This window comes from Rhinopithecus bieti, unplaced genomic scaffold, assembly GCF_001698545.2.
Source record: "Rhinopithecus bieti isolate Rb0 unplaced genomic scaffold, ASM169854v2 scaffold_574, whole genome shotgun sequence".
Taxonomy (NCBI): domain Eukaryota; kingdom Metazoa; phylum Chordata; class Mammalia; order Primates; family Cercopithecidae; genus Rhinopithecus; species Rhinopithecus bieti.
Genome location: NW_016803605.1, coordinates 4,801,869 through 4,817,610, shown reverse-complemented (window position 1 = coordinate 4,817,610; position 15,742 = coordinate 4,801,869). Strand labels below are relative to the sequence as shown.

The following is a 15,742-nucleotide window of genomic DNA, read 5'->3' as shown; positions in this document are numbered from 1 at the left end:
CCCAAAAAAACAAAAACAAATAAAAAAAACGCACTCACCCTTACAGCCATAAAGCTATAGACACAACTCCCACTCTCCCCAACATGCTACAGCTCTGTCTTCTTTGTATGCTATCACAGCCTCATAACAAGCTTGCTGGTTCAGGGCAGCTATTAATTAAGAAGCAGGACGCTACCTGCTGTGGTTTTATGAACAGGACTCAAACTTTCAATCTGAAAACCCTGCTGTGAGCCAGTATGGGGTGGGGGAGGTGATTATGGCTGGGGAAGATGGGCACTCACCCGACAGCAGCATCTAGCACCACAGTGACAGGGACGTTGAGGTGGCAGAGGGCTTTAGCCATTTTCTTACTGAAGATGACATACATTTTTAGAATGTTAGAGAAAGTACAAGACAGTCCCACAGTGATGTATGATGAGTCACTTAGTGTGGACAGTGGATGTTTGCTTGAAACTCACATTAATACTAATGGGTTAAGGGGCAGATCCCAAGACTCTGGACTAAGGAAACAAGAATTTGGGTTTTTTAGAAAGAAGTATTTTTGGAAAACTATACGCTTAAGAGACTCTGGGTAAGAGATGTAAATTCAGGAAAAAAGGAGGAAGTTTTGCTTTTATCATCATCTAGAGAGAGGGAGATGTGAGTTACCTATTTCTTCATAAAAATCTTTCATCAATAAATCTCTGCTCTACCACAGAGTTAACTACTTAAGTGAAACCCCTAGATTCTATACTGTGACCTGCTGCAAATTCAGTGATTTTTATTCCAAAGGCAGGAAAAGGTACAACGAAAGGCAATGCTGACTGCTGGCAAGTTGGGGGCACATTCTGGTTCTGATTCTGTTGGACTCTAATCTGCAGTTTGCTCTGTACAATGATGGCTGGGCACAAACTGAACAGAAAGGTACTTGCCCTGACAAATCAGGCTGTGACTCTGTGACGTATACACTAAATCGCTTCTTGGCCGCCACGGCTGCTTCCAGGACTCTCAGGACCACTCTGGAGTAGGCGTGAGTCAATATTGTCTGTGGACCAAGAAAGCTTTGTCAAAGGGGCAGGCTCCTTGCTGCTCACTCACACCCTCTGCACTGCGGCGCGTCTCTGTACACTTTCTCACAAATCAACCACAACCAGAAAGGAGACCTGATGGTACAGTTTCCATCCCATTTTCAAGCTGAAAAAGTTTCTGCCAGGTCTCACATCCCATAGCAGGTGCAGAAATGGAACTCCCACACAGTGTTACCCAAAGGATACAAAAGCCTGGATAGCTGAAGGCTCCATGAGGTTCCCTTGGGTTGGTTTCCCTATTTCTAAGACATGGTTTGCACACTCAGGCCTACGGGAACCAGGCAGGTAGCAGAAGTCACTGCAGCAGGTTGGGTGGGGCCAGCAGCAAAGCGAAAAGGCTATGGAAGGCTGGGTGTGCTGGCTCACGCCTGTAATCCCAGGATTTTGGGAGGCCAAGGTTGGAGGACTGCTTGAGCCCAGGAGTTCAAAACCAGTCTGGGCAACTTGGCAAGACCCCATCTCTACAAAAAATAACAACAAAAAAAATTAGCTGGATGCAGCGGCATGTGCCTATAGTCCCAGCTACTTGGGAGGCTAAGGTGGGGGGATCACTCGAGCCTGGGAGGTTGAGGCTGCAGTGAGCCATAATCATGCCAGTGTACTCTAGTCTGGGCAACAGAGTGAGACCCTGTCTCAAAAAGAAAAGGCTAAGGAGGGCCAGGACTCCTCAGCCCTAGCTGTTGTCATGTGGCCCCATGATTGCCAGACGAGGTGACGGTTTTGCTTACAGGGGCCAAAAATCCAATTTTGAAATGATGGCTAATTTTTTTGAATTTATAAACTGTTTGGGGTAATCACAACCTATCTGTGGCATGGATGCAACGTGTAGATACTTATACATAATTTCTTTTAGTTTCTTTCTTGAGCCAAGGTCTTGCTCTGATGCCCAGGCTGGAGTGCAGTGGAGTGTTCATGGCTCACTGTAGCCTTGACATCCTGGGCTCAAGTGATCCTCCCACCTCAGCCACCCCAGTAGCTGGGACTACAGATGTACAGCACTATGACTAGCTAATTTATTTTATTTTTTGTAGAAATAGGGCCTCTCTCCCTATGTTGCTTAGGCTAGTGTTGAATTCCTGGCCTCAAGCGAACCTCTGGCTAGGATTACACACATAAGCCACTGTAGTGGGCCCATAATGTCTTTTCTTTTTTCTTTTCTTTTTTTTTTTTTGGTGAGACAGGATCTCACTCCTGTTGCCCAGGCTGGAGTGCAGTGGTATGATCTCAGCTCACTGCAGCCTCAACTTCCTGGGTTCAGGTGATTCTCCCACCTCAGCCCCCCGAGTAGCTGGGACCACAGGATTGTGCCACCACGCCTGGCTAAGTTTCTGTATTTTTAGTAGAGATGAGGTTTTGCCATGTTGCCCGGGCTGGTCTTGGACTCCTGGACTCAAGCAATCTGCCCGTCTTGGCTTTCCAAAGTGCTGGGATTACAGGCATAAGCCACCATGACCAGCCTCCATAACCTCTTTTCTATGGAAGAGTGCAGAAGACAGAATAAGACAAGAGGCTACTCGGGAGGCTGAGGCGGGAGAATGGCGCAAACCCGGGAGGCGGAGCTTGCAGTGAGCTGAGATCCGGCCACTGCACTCCAGTCCGGGCGACAGAGCGAGACTTCGCCTCAAAAAAAAAAAAAAAAAAAAAAAAAAAAAAAAATAAGACAAGAGGGCAGAACCGGCTCTCTAGCTCCTTTCTGGGTCTTACCTGAGAACCTGTTAGAAAGGCAGCTTCTTGGGCCCTACCCCAAACCCACTGAATCCCAATCTGCATTTAATAAGACCCTAGCTGACTCCTCTGCACTTTCAAATCTGAGCAGCTCTGCTATGAATTTTGTCTAAATCAGTCCTGAGTAGGTGACTGCAAGAAAAGTACACACGTATCACACTACACTAGAGCAAACGACACCTGCACAATACTGATGGCACAGCAGGTCTGTGGAAGGAGAAGGCCCCAGTGAAAGGAAGTCACAACCTTGCCTCCACTTGCCCAAAAAAGGCTTTGTTTGCAACTGGCTTTTGTACAAGTTTCACTCACATCTATTATGCCATTTATTTAATAACATATGTCAAAGGTTGGGAAGGGGCTAATAAAATGGAGGACAAGATTTAAGAGTCAAAATGCAAGTAAGTAATTTTACGGTCAGGGGAGGCCGAGGTGGCAAAAGGACGTATGCTGGTGGGAGGGGCATTATGAAAGTTTCATTACACCCGTGCTGGGAGATGGCTCAACTTGCACTTCCTGTCTTTCCTCACTTAACTTATAAACACTGAGCAGCTTTACATCTCCGTAATAGCATCTAAAATGAAGTTAAAAAGAAAATTTCCCTCAATCTCCCTTTATTGCTAACCTTCACTAAGAAAGTCCTCAGTGTTAACCAGTGACAAGAGCTGTTCTGTGTTAATTCAGATTTACTACATACACAATCATAAAAATACTTCTTTGGTAAAACACTGTATTAAATCAAGAATCACACATGCTGTCCCACTGTCCCTCTCTGCCTGTTTACAGTGACAACCGTCTCTAATAACAAGATCTACATTCACGCAGCACTTACTAAGTGCCAGACACAATACCAAGCCCTCACACCGCTTGCCCCTTACATGTCCTGCCTCATTTAATCCTCACAACAACCCAGGAGGTAGGTACTATTCTCACCCTTATTGAACAGATGAGAAAGCTGTGCAGAGAGGTTAAGTAACCTGTCCAAGGCTCCACAGCAAGTGAATGGCCAAAGCCTGGATTTTACCCCAGGCAGTCGGACTCGAAGCCCTTGCTCCTCCTTACCACGCATGATGGTTATCCACTCACCGCTCCATCTTTGATGAAAGTATGGCACAGATCTGCAATTTTGTTTCTTGACAGTGATATTCTTCTGAGAAAAAGTTCTCCCCGCTCAATCATGATCTTTTTACATTTGGAGTAATCCTAGGAAGAAAAGAGCAAACTGAGGGGACAGGGAAGATCCAGGTAATGCTGAGAATGTCTGTCACTAAACGGAGAAGTAGAAAGGTTACCCCAGGGACAGCAGGTGCTTACAGAGTATTCCAGGGAGGTAAGGCTGATGAAGCGGAGGAAGAGCTCCCCGCCAGAGGACACTGCCACGGAGGAGTCCACACCACACAGAGTTTCTATGGCACTGGTGAGATTCGCCCTCAGGCCCTGGATTGTCTCCCCTGGAATGATCCAAGGAATGCGATGTTCACATTAGGACCACAGCCCCGACCTGTGTCTTCAATTCATTCATTCATTCAATGAATATTTACTAGGTACATACTATACCAGGCACTGTTCTAGATAAGAGGGATACATCAGTGAACAAGACAGGCCCTTAGGGTTACGATCTGATGGAGTTTTGATTCTAATAGAGGAAGCGGATAGTAAACACGCACACATAGAAATAAAGCCGGGTGGCCAGGCATGGTGGCTCACGCCTGTAATCCCAGCACTTTGGGAGGCTGAGGCATGGAAACACATTGAGGAGCAGCGACAGATGAGTTCTGCAAGGTGGTGAGGCTAAGGTTGTTTGGATGTTATTTTAAGAACAATGGGAAGACACTGGAGGTTGCCTTAGAGACAAGCGTCTCTAGGCCTGCCCTTCAGATTAAAGGCCTTATTATTATTTTGCTTATACAAGATTTCAAGCTATACCCAGATGCTAACGTTTAGGGTGCTGAATTAGGGGATCACAATAAATAATACTAATACCAGAATTTATTCTGGAACATTCCCTATAACATCTGTACAGAATCTGGCACAAGGTGGAGGCCTAATAAACACTTATAAAGCTGAACTGCTACTGTAATTTAAGCACCATGGTTAACACAATATAAAATAGTCACTCTTGATTCAAAGTATATTTCACTTATGATAGGGATCCTTTTGATGACAACGTAAGGGCTCTTTCCAGATTGAAAAGTCTGAAATGAAGGCAGAAACTGAGCTTGGAGCTGTACTACTTTATGCAGGCAAACATGCATCGCTCACTTTCTACATTTCTAAGAGTCATGAGAAGACTTTCCTGGCCAAACACAGTGGCTCAGGCCTGCAATCCCAGCAGTTTGGGAGGGCGAGGCGGACAGATCACCTGAGGTCAGGATTTAAGACCAGTGTGGCCAACATGGTGAAACCCCGTCTCTACTAAAAATAAAAAAATTTGCCAGGTGTGATGGTGCATGCCTGTAATCCCAGCTACTCGGAAGGCTGAGGCAAGAGAATCACTTGAACTTGAGAGGCAGAAGCTGCAGTGAGCCGAGATCGTGCTATTGCACTCCAGCCTGGGAGACAAGAGCAAAACTCTGTCTCAAAAAAAAAAAAAAGGCCGAGCACGGTGGCTCACGCCTGTAATCCTAACACTTTGGGAGGCCAAGGCAGGCAGAGTGCCTAAGCTCAGGAGTTCGAGATCACCCTGGGTAACATAGTCAAACCCTGTCTCTAAAATACAAAAAAATTAGCCAGGCATGGCAGTGTGCGCCTATAGTCCCAGCTACTGAGGAGGCTGAGGCAGGAGAATTGCTTGAACCCAGGAGGCGGAGGTTGCAGTAAGCCAAGATTGTGCCACTGCACTCCAGCCTGGGCAACAGAGGGAGACTCCGTCTCTTTTTTTAAAAAAAGACTTTCCTAAATCCCAGAGTGTTAACAGATGACTCTCTATACCTTTATCTCGCTTCAAGAACTCCAGCAACGTCCGGATGGCAGCCACTGCTGAGGCCATGTCAGGATCTTCTTTCATCTGAGACTTAAAGTATTCAATTAACTCTGGAAAAAGTGAAAAAAGCGATTCATCTAATTCATTTAGTAGCATGTAAGGCAAGAGAGCTTGTTAATGACTGCTGACTTTAAGCAGCAAATAATTTAAAAAATACTTTCTTTTTAGGGTATTTGGTGTCAGGGATGCAATAAACGTTGATGGGAATAGAGAAAACACCACTTTACTGTTTGCAAGAGCTCTTTCTTATTTTGAAAAAGCTACTGGTGTGCAAGGCCTAAAAATTAAGCCCGAGTAAATGATGATGAAAAGTCATTCTCTCTTCAGCGTCCTTGGCCCTAAGATCTGAGAGGATCCCAGAGTCAACCACCTTACCCACTTCTCCTGCGCCCCTCCAGACAGTCTACGCTAATACAAGTCTATTCACATACACATATATGTTACAAATATATATGGAGTTCCACCCACTCCCCTTTATCTCTTTACATGAAAAGTATATTAGTTTGCCCTTGTGTTTCACTTAATAAGCATACTAGATGAGCACATCAAATATGCCTTATTCATTCTAATTTTAGTGACAGATCCAACAAGGCAGGGAGTCTTACTCCTATTTCACATATAAGGAAATCGAAACTGCGAAGGCCCTTCTGGAGACGGGCACCGGGAAGGAGCGTATGTGTGGGAGGGGTGCCTGCAAACACCGTCAGGGCGCATCCCTGAAAACAAGAGCAGCGCAGGGGATTTAGTTGTGACTCGAGGAAACACATCCAGTGGAGCAGCCTGAAATTCAAAAGAAATCTCTTCGGGAGCTCAGCCTGGATGTGAGTGGTTGAGGGGACCCCTGAACGGCTCTGCTGTAGCCTAGCAGCCCTGGCCTGTCCTGATTTACCCTTGTCGTCCATGGCGTCCTCCTGCGGCGGAGCCCCAGGGCACCCGAGCCGCCCGCGCTGTCTTGAACGGGTCCGCCGGCCGCGCCGCCTCCCAGCCAGTCTGACAGCGCACTACACACCTCCGCACCCCACTTCCGGCGCACTTCCGCACCCCGCATCCGGCGCACCCCCGCACTCCACTTCCGCAGCTTTAGGGTGCTGGCATGAGTCAAAGCACCTTGTGCGTCACTTGGCGGCGCCGGATGTGGGGCTGCGCAGCGTTTGAGACGCTCGCCTGAGCACCGCTTGTTCTTCGCTGAGGTGCTGAGACAGCCATGGTTTCAGACGGTGAGGACCCTGCAGGGCGGGACTTCGACTCCGGGGCTCGGCGGGCTCGGTCCGGCTTTGACCGGCCAAATGGAGTGTGTGTTTTGGGCTGGATAGAACCCGTTTGGTCTTTAGAGGAGTAGCCAAGGCATTCAGTCATTCATTCAGTAAATATTTTTGGATCGCCTCCTGTGTGCAGGCATTATTTATTGGATTGTAGCAGAGATCGTGACAGACAGGGGCCTTAGTGGAGGTTACAGTCTACTGGGTGAAACAGACGACAATAAATAAAAATAATTTCGGCCGGGTCACACCCCGGTGGATTAGGCCTGTAATCCCAGCACTTTGGGAGGCCGAGGCGGGAGAATCGCTTGAAGCCGGGAGTTCGAGACCTGCCTGGGCAACACAGCCAGACCCCATCTCTACAAAAAAATAAAATAATTAGCCGGGCGCGTGTCTGTGGTCCCAGCTACTCGGGAGGCTGAGGCGGGAGAATCACTTGAGCCCAGGAGTTGGAGGCTTCAGTGAGCTACGATCGGAGCACTGCTCCCAGCGTGGGTGACGGCATGAACGCGTCAATAAAAAATTAAAAAATAAATTACTTTTCAAAGGCTGAAAAGAGCTATGAAGATCATGTAATAACACGGTCCTAGTTACAGTAGTACATTGTGACTTTGAGGAGGCACTGTTTTAGATCGGGGCCGAGGAAAAGTGCAGGATAGTGAAACCGACTGGAATGATTGTGTGAAGTTCTGGGGAAGTGTACTCTTTAAGTGCAAGGGCCCTGTGGCAGATTGAGCCACCAAGTTACACTGAGAAGGGAGGAATGCAGAGCTTGCAGGCAGAGGATGGTGGGGAGACCCATTCATAAGTTAGCTACCACATACACAGTCAGATGTCTTGAAGAAAAAGGAGGCTAGAGGGATGAGATCAGAGAACCAGCCAGTTTCAGGTCATGCAGGGCCTTTTTGGCCGTGATAGAAAAGTTAGGCTTTATTTTTAGGTGCAAGACAAAGACATTGTAGAGTTTTAAGCTAGGAAGTGTTATGATCTGGTTTGCAATTTTAAAAGATCACTGTGGCTGTTGTGTGGAAAATGGACTGTGGGGAGCAAGAATAGAGATAGGGGAGTCGTTTCAGGAACTGTAATAATTGTCCATCCTCTCTTAATTGATGTGAAACCGTACCACAACCCTGTGAGGGAGGCAGGCCTGGCATTGCTCATGTCTACAAATGAGGTAGTGAACTAAAGAAGGATATTCACAGGGACATTGCACGTGTATAGATGCACACCTTTCTTTACAGGCAACACTTTTTCTGTCTGGCAGACACAGTTGTATTAAGTGCTTCTGTCCTAGGTGCTTCGTTGTGCGATTTACACATTTTTTTGTTTGGTTTTTCTATTTAAAAAAAAAAAGGTGGCTGGGCACAGTGGCTCACGCCTGTAATCCCAGCATTTTGGGAGGCTGAGGCGGGTGGATCACTTGAGATCAGGAGTTTGAGACCAGCCTGGCTAACATGGCGAAACCCCGTCTCTGCTAAAAATACAAAAAAATTAGCTGGATGAGGTGGTGCACGCCTGTAATCCCAGCTACTCGGGAGGCTGAGGCAGGAAAGTGCTGAACCCAGGAGGCGGGGGTTGCAGTAAGCCGAGATCGTGCCACTGCACTCCAGCTTGGGCGACAGAGCAAGACTCCGTCGCAAAAAAAAAAAAGAGAGACAAGGTCTCACTATTTTGCCCAGGCTGGTCTCTAACTCCTGGGCTGAAGCGATCTTTCTTCCTCGACCTCCCAAAGTGTTGGGATTACAGGCGTGAGCCACTACACCAGTCCTGATTTACACATATTATTTTATCCTAGGATTAGCAAAGTCCATTGTTTTTTAAGAAGTCCACAGTCTTAAGTGGGCAGGACTGGGAAGAGATATCAGAAGCACAACTAACTGTAAAATGAAATAGTAAGTGCTAAGTGCCATTAGAAGAGAGAGCTGTGGGTTGTCAGAGGTGGGCAGTGGGGCACTGAAGAGCCACAGTCTTTATGGTCAAGCAGATCTGTCTTTAGAACAGGGCTTTGGCCTTGCCACTTGTTAGCAGGCCATATGTGACTTAGGACACGTTACTTTCATTTGCAGAATAGGAATACCATATTTCATATTTCAGCTAATCTAAGATAATATTGATTATGAGATGTGCCATTATTTAATATACCACTAAGAAAGAAAAAATGCCACTAATCTTAATGATAAGGATACCATCCAGATGTCAACAACTGTTCGTTGTAAAAATCATGGGGTGGGGGTGGTCTCATAATTGATCAAAAATGGCAGGAAAATGTCCTTTGCTGGGTGGTTGTCAGGATGGAATGGGATTTTGGGATTGCAGATTCTGGTGCTTAGTGTAGAGGAGGCTGGCATTCCTTCTGCTCTGAGGTAGGTGAGTCATGAAGAAGAAAGAGTTTTCATTGGTTTGGGGCCTTGAGGAGTAATTGGGATTTTAATACACAGAAATCAAATATAGGGTGGAGATTATCCTAATGTAGAAGACAGGACTGCAGGAAGGAAAGTATGGAGGGAGGAAAGGCATTATTGCTCTTTGCTATTAAATGAGCATCTTGGAGCCGGGAACGGCGGCTCATGCCTGTAATCCCAACACTTTAGGAGGCCGAGGTAGGAGGATCGCTTGAGCGTTCGAGACCAGCCTAGCCAACAAAATGAGACCCCATCTCTACAAAAATTTAAAAATTAGCTGGGTGGCTGGGCGCGGTAGCTCATACCTGTAATCCTAGCACTTTGGGAGGCCAAGGCAGGCAGATCACTTGAGGTCGGGAGTTCGAGACCAGCCTGACCAATGTGGAGAAACCCCATCTCTACTAAAATTACAAAATTAGCTAGGCTTGGTGGCGCATGCCTGTAATCCTGGCTACTCAGGAGGCGGAGGCAGGAGAATCACTTGAAGCTGGGAGGCAGAGGTTGTGGTGAGCCGAGATCGTACCATTGCACTCCATCCTGATCAACAAGAGCAAAATTCCACCTCAAAAAAAAAAAAAAATTTAGCTGGATATGGTAGTGCACGCCTGTTGTCCCAGCTATGTGGGAGACTGAGACAGGAAGATCACTTGAGCCCAGGACTTGGAGGCTGCAGTGAGCTATATTTGTGATACTGTACTCCAGCCTTGAGATCTTGTCTCAACAATTTGTTTAAAAATACATAAATAAATAAATGAGCGTCCTGGGCCTTTCATAACAGTGTGTACTCACAGGTTTGTATGGCTGTCTGTCACCTCAATTGGAGTATAGTCTCTTTGAGGGGTTGGACCCAGTATCCTCAACATCTTTTTTTTTTTTTTTTTTTTGAGGCAGAGTCTCACTGTGTCGCTGGAGCTGGAGTGCAGTGGCCAGATCTCAGCTCACTGCAAGCTCCGCCTCCCGGGTTTACGCCATTCTCCTGCCTCAGCCTCCCGAGTAGCTGGGACTACAGGCGCCCGCCACTTCGCCCGGCTAGTTTTTTTGTATTTTAGTAGAGACGGGGTTTCACCATGTTAGCTAGGATGGTCTCAATCTCCTGACCTCGTGATCCGCCCGTCTCGGCCTCCCAAAGTGCTGGGATTACAGGCTTGAGCCACCGCGCCCGGCCAACATCTTAACACTGTTGTTGAAGGACTAATGTGTTTGGGGTGGCGCATGTGTGTAGTCCTTACTCTACTGGGGAGGTGGACGCAGGAGAATCGCAAGCCCAGGATTTCAAGACCAGCCTGGGCAGTTTATCGAGACCCCCATCTCTTAAAAAAAAAATTCAAAAAGGCCGGGTGCGGTGGCTCACGCCTGTAATCCTAACACTTTGGGAGGCCGAGGCGGGCAGATCACAAGGTCAGGAGATCGAGACCATCCTGGCTAACATGGTGAAACCCCATCTCTACTAGAAAAATATACAAAAAATTAGCCAGATATGGTGGTGGGCTAAACCTGGAGTCCCAGCTACTTGGGAGGCTGAGGCAGGGAGGATGGTGTGAACCTGGGAGGGGGAGCTTGCAGTGAGCCAAGATCGCGCCACTACACTCCAGCCTGGGTGGCAGAGTGAGACTCTGTCTCAAAAAAAAAAAAAAATCCAAACAAATGATTAATATGTTGTAGCCTGTTTAGTTTAGAGAATAGAATTCCTCTTAACGGTAAAATTTTGACGCAGGAATTGCTTTTCTCTCTGTTTTTTTACTTTTTTTTTTGAGACAGAGTCCCACTCTGTCTCCCAGGCTGGAGTGCAGTGGCGCGATCTTGGCTCACTGCAACCTCTGCCTCCCAGGTTCAAGCGATTCTCTTGCCTCAGCCTCCCAGGTAGCCGGAATTATAGGCATGCGCCATCATGCCTGGCTAATACTTTGTATTTTTAGTAGAGACGGGGTTTCGCGATGTTCGCCAGGCTGGTCTTGAACTCCTGACCTCAGGTGATCTGCCCACCTCAGCCTCCCAAAGTGCTGGGATTACAGGCTTAAGCTACTGCACCCAGCCTGGTTTTTTTACCTTTTAAAAAGTGACTTTTTTTTTTTTTTTTTTGATACAGAGTCTTGCTCTGTCACCCAGGCTGGAGTGCAGTGGCGCGATCTCGGCTCACTGCAAGCTCCGCTGCCTCCAGGGTTCACGCCATTCTTCTGCCTCAGCCTCCCGAGAAGCTGGGACTACAGGCGCCCGCCACCATGCCCGGCTAATTTTTTTGTATTTGTGGTAGAAACGGGGTTTCACCGTGTTCACCAGGGTGGTCTCGATCTCCTGACCTTGTGATCCGCCGGCCTTGGCCTTCCAAAGTGCCGGGATTACAGGCGTGAGCCACCGCGCCTGGCCTGAAAAGTGACTCTTAATTACAATTGGCCTTGCTGCTACATGGTTTGATGGGTATGGGCCAAATTGACATCTAAGCCTCCCTTTAATTTTTTGCTCCTGAAATTCTACCACTGGAATTCCTACTACTGGTTAACCAGGGCCTTCTGTCCTTGACCAGGCATTCANTTTTTTTTTTTTTTTTTTGATACAGAGTCTTGCTCTGTCACCCAGGCTGGAGTGCAGTGGCGCGATCTCGGCTCACTGCAAGCTCCGCTGCCTCCAGGGTTCACGCCATTCTTCTGCCTCAGCCTCCCGAGAAGCTGGGACTACAGGCGCCCGCCACCATGCCCGGCTAATTTTTTTGTATTTGTGGTAGAAACGGGGTTTCACCGTGTTCACCAGGGTGGTCTCGATCTCCTGACCTTGTGATCCGCCGGCCTTGGCCTTCCAAAGTGCCGGGATTACAGGCGTGAGCCACCGCGCCTGGCCTGAAAAGTGACTCTTAATTACAATTGGCCTTGCTGCTACATGGTTTGATGGGTATGGGCCAAATTGACATCTAAGCCTCCCTTTAATTTTTTGCTCCTGAAATTCTACCACTGGAATTCCTACTACTGGTTAACCAGGGCCTTCTGTCCTTGACCAGGCATTCAGAATGCAGCAGGTGTTGGTGTTGTTGTTGTTGTTTGTTTTTCAGACGGAGTCTCATTCTGTCTCCCAGGCTGGAGTGCATTGGCAGGAACATGGCTCACTGTAGCCTCGACTTCCTGATCTCAAGCGATCCTCCCACCTCAGCCTCCTGAGTAGCTGGGACTACAGGCATGTGCCACCACGCCTGGCTATTTTTTTTTCCCCCAAGATGAAGTCTTGCTCTGTCACCCAGGCTGGAGTGCAGTGGTGCAATCTTGGCTCACTGCAGCCTCCACCTCCCAGGTTCAAGTGATTCTCCTGCCTCAGCCTCCTGAGTAGTTGGAGTTAACAGGCGCTTGCCACCAAGCCCAGCTATTTTTTTTTTTTTTTTTTTGTATTTTTTAGTAAAGATGGGGTTTCTCACCAAGTTGGCCAGGCTGGTCTTGAACTCATGACCTCAAGTGATCCACCCGCCTCGGCCTCCCAAAGTGCTGGGATTACAGGCATGAGCCACCACGCCCGGCTCTAATTTTTGTATTTTTAGTAGAGAAAGGGTTTTGCCATGTTGCCCAGGCTGGTCTCGAACTTCTGAGCTCAAGCCATTTGCTTGTTTTGGCCTCCCAAAGTGCTGGGACTACAGGCCTGTGCCACCACACCTGGTCCTTGTTCAGTAGGTATTTATTGAGCAGCTGCAATGTGCTAGGCAGTGTGGTAGGAGTGAGGATAAGCAGTGAACAAAAAGACAAAAATTCCCACCCTCACGGGGTTTACATTTAGTGCGTTAGAGATATAGTGGTTCAGGACGTAGACAAGAGCTTGCTAAGGGCTCACTGTGCTTTAAAATTTTTTTTTTTTTGAGACAGAGTCTTGCTCTGTCGCCCAGCCCAGGCTGGAGTGCAGTGGCACGACCTCGGCTCACTGCAAGCTCCACCTCCTGGGTTCACGCCATTCTCCTGCCTCAGCCTGCCGAGTAGCTGGGACTACAGGCACCCACCAGCATGCCTGGCTAATTTTTTGTGTTTTTAGTAGAGATGGGGTTTCACCGTGTTAGCCAGGATGGTCTCGATCTCCTGACCTTGTGATCTGACTGCCTCGGCCTCTCAAAGTGTTGGGATTACAGGCGTGAGCCACCGCGCCCGACCCCGCTTTAAAGCTTTAACTGGGTCTTTTGTTAATCTCATAATTAGAAGGTGATAAACATTTAAAGGCTTATAGTGGTGCTCTGGATTTAATTTATGCATTCGGAATGTTAGCTTTGATTCATTTTTATGAAGCTGATGTTTTAAATTTTATTTCTTGTTAATATTTTCAGAAGATGAATTGAATCTTCTGGTTATTGTAGTTGATGCCAACCCAATTTGGTGGGGAAAGCAAGCATTAAAGGAATCTCAGGTAAGACTGCTTGAGGAGGCCTGTGGAGAATTCTCCTTTAACTGAGTGTTTATATTGCTTTTTTAAAAAATGGCTTTATTAAAGTATAATTTACATACTGTAATATTCGGCCACTGTACAATTCAGTGATTTTTTTTTAAGGAAATTTGCGAAGTCGTGTAACCAGCCCCACACTTCTGCTTTAGAACATTTCTTTTACTGCATGACGTTCCGTCGTACCTGTTTGCAGTCAATCCCTGCTTCTATCTCCAAGCTGCAAGCAACCACTGATCTGCCCTCTATCTCTAAATTCCCTTTTCTGGACATTTCATGTATTGATTCCATATAATATGTGGTCTTAAAAAATACTTTCTATTTTGAAATATTTTATTTTTCAATAACATAGACATAGGAAGCCAGAAAAGGTACAGAGAGGTCCTGTGTGCCCATCACTGAAGTTCTTTCAGTGGTGACATCTTACATAACCATAGTATAGTTCTGGAACTGTCAGTGCAATCTACGGACCTAATCAGATTGCAGGTTTTGCATGCGCTCATTTGTGTGTATGCGTGCGTGCATGTGTGTGTGGTTCTGTGCAGTTTCACCACATTCATCAATGGGTGTGTTCATCAGCTCCACCATCAGGATATGGAACTGTTGCTTTATTACAAAGGAGCCCCTTCTATAGTGTTACAGAACCTTCCTAGTCCCCATCCCTAACGCCTAGTAAACACGAATATACTAATCGGATCTCCATTTCTATAATTTTATTTTGTATATAGATCATACAGTTGGTAATCTGTGAGTTTGGCTTTTGTTTACCCAACATACTGCCCTTGAGATCCATCCAAGTTGCTGCCTGTATCAATAATTTTCCTTTTTTTTTTTTTTAAGACAAATGTCTCACTCTGTTGCCCAGGCTGGAGTGCAGTGGTGCCACCATAGCCCATTGCAGCCTCACATTCCTGGGCTAAAGCAGTCCTTTGGCCTCAGCCTCCAGAGTAGCTGGTACTACAGGTGCACACCACCATGTCTGGCTAATGTTTGTATTTTTTGTTGAAACGAGTTCTCACCATGTTGCCCAGGCTGGTCTTGAACTCTTGGCTTCAAGCAGTTCTCCCAAATAGTCCTATAATCCCACCACTTCGGCCTCCCACAGTGCTGGGATTACAGGCGTGAGCCACCATGCCAGCCCATTACATAATTTTTAAGTATAGTCACCCTACTATGCTATCAAACATTGAATTAATTAATTTATTAATTAATTTATTTATTTTTCCTGAGATGGAGTCTTACTCTGTCACCCAGAGCTAGAGTCCTATGGCGTGATCTCGGTTCACTGCAGCCTCTGCCGCCTGAATTCAAGCAACTGAGATGGAGTTCTGCTCTTGTTGTCCAGGCTGGAGTGCAATGGCGTGATCTTGGCTCACTGAAACCTCTGCCTCCTGGGTTAAAGTGATTTTCCTGCCTCAGCCTTCCGAGTAGCTGGGACTACAGGCATGCACCACTACACCCAGCTAATTTTTGTATTTTTGATAGAGATGGGGTTTTACCATGTTGGCCAGGCTGGTCTCGATCTCTTGACCTCGTGATCTGCCCACCTCAACCTCCCAAAGTGTTGGGATTACAGGCATGAGCCACTGCGTCTGGTCGATCTCTTCTTACTTGTGATTCTATTTCCAAAAAAGATCACATGGCCGGGCGCGGTGGCTCAAGCCTGTAATCCCAGCACTTTGGGAGGCCGAGACGGGCGAATCACGAGGTCAGGAGTTCGAGACCATCCTGGCTAACACGGTGAAACCCCGTCTCTACTAAAAAATACAAAAAAGCTAGCCAGGCGAGGTGGCTGGCGCCTGTAGTCCCAGCTACTCGGGAGGCTGAGGCAGGAGAATGGCGTAAACCCGGGAGGCGGAGCTTGCAGTGAGCTGAGATCCGGCCACTGCACTCCAGCCTGGGCGACAGAGC

At 47.2% G+C, this 15,742-nt stretch overlaps 2 protein-coding genes across 3 annotated transcripts in view; one reads left to right on the top strand and one right to left on the bottom strand.

Annotated features, from left to right (window-relative positions):
- Window positions 1–6,893, bottom strand: part of EIF2B1 (eukaryotic translation initiation factor 2B subunit alpha) — a 14,876-nt gene extending 7,983 nt beyond the window's left edge. The window contains exons 1-6 of the mRNA XM_017889814.1: window positions 6,662–6,893; window positions 5,721–5,822; window positions 4,104–4,240; window positions 3,876–3,992; window positions 912–1,024; window positions 282–350 (exon numbers count right to left, since the gene is read on the bottom strand). Coding sequence (XP_017745303.1) covers window positions 282–350; window positions 912–1,024; window positions 3,876–3,992; window positions 4,104–4,240; window positions 5,721–5,822; window positions 6,662–6,674 — 551 coding nt within the window. The 5' untranslated portion in view covers window positions 6,675–6,893. The remainder of the gene's footprint in view (window positions 1–281; window positions 351–911; window positions 1,025–3,875; window positions 3,993–4,103; window positions 4,241–5,720; window positions 5,823–6,661) is intronic.
- The window catches only part of GTF2H3 (general transcription factor IIH subunit 3), a 32,332-nt gene continuing 23,445 nt past the window's right edge, over window positions 6,856–15,742 (top strand). The window contains exons 1-2 of one of the 2 annotated variants that reach the window (XM_017889797.1): window positions 6,856–6,989; window positions 13,719–13,798. In XM_017889797.1, the coding sequence (XP_017745286.1) occupies window positions 6,977–6,989; window positions 13,719–13,798 (93 nt within the window). In that variant the 5' untranslated portion in view covers window positions 6,856–6,976. The remainder of the gene's footprint in view (window positions 6,990–13,718; window positions 13,799–15,742) is intronic. The other variant, XM_017889807.1, reaches the window with a different exon arrangement.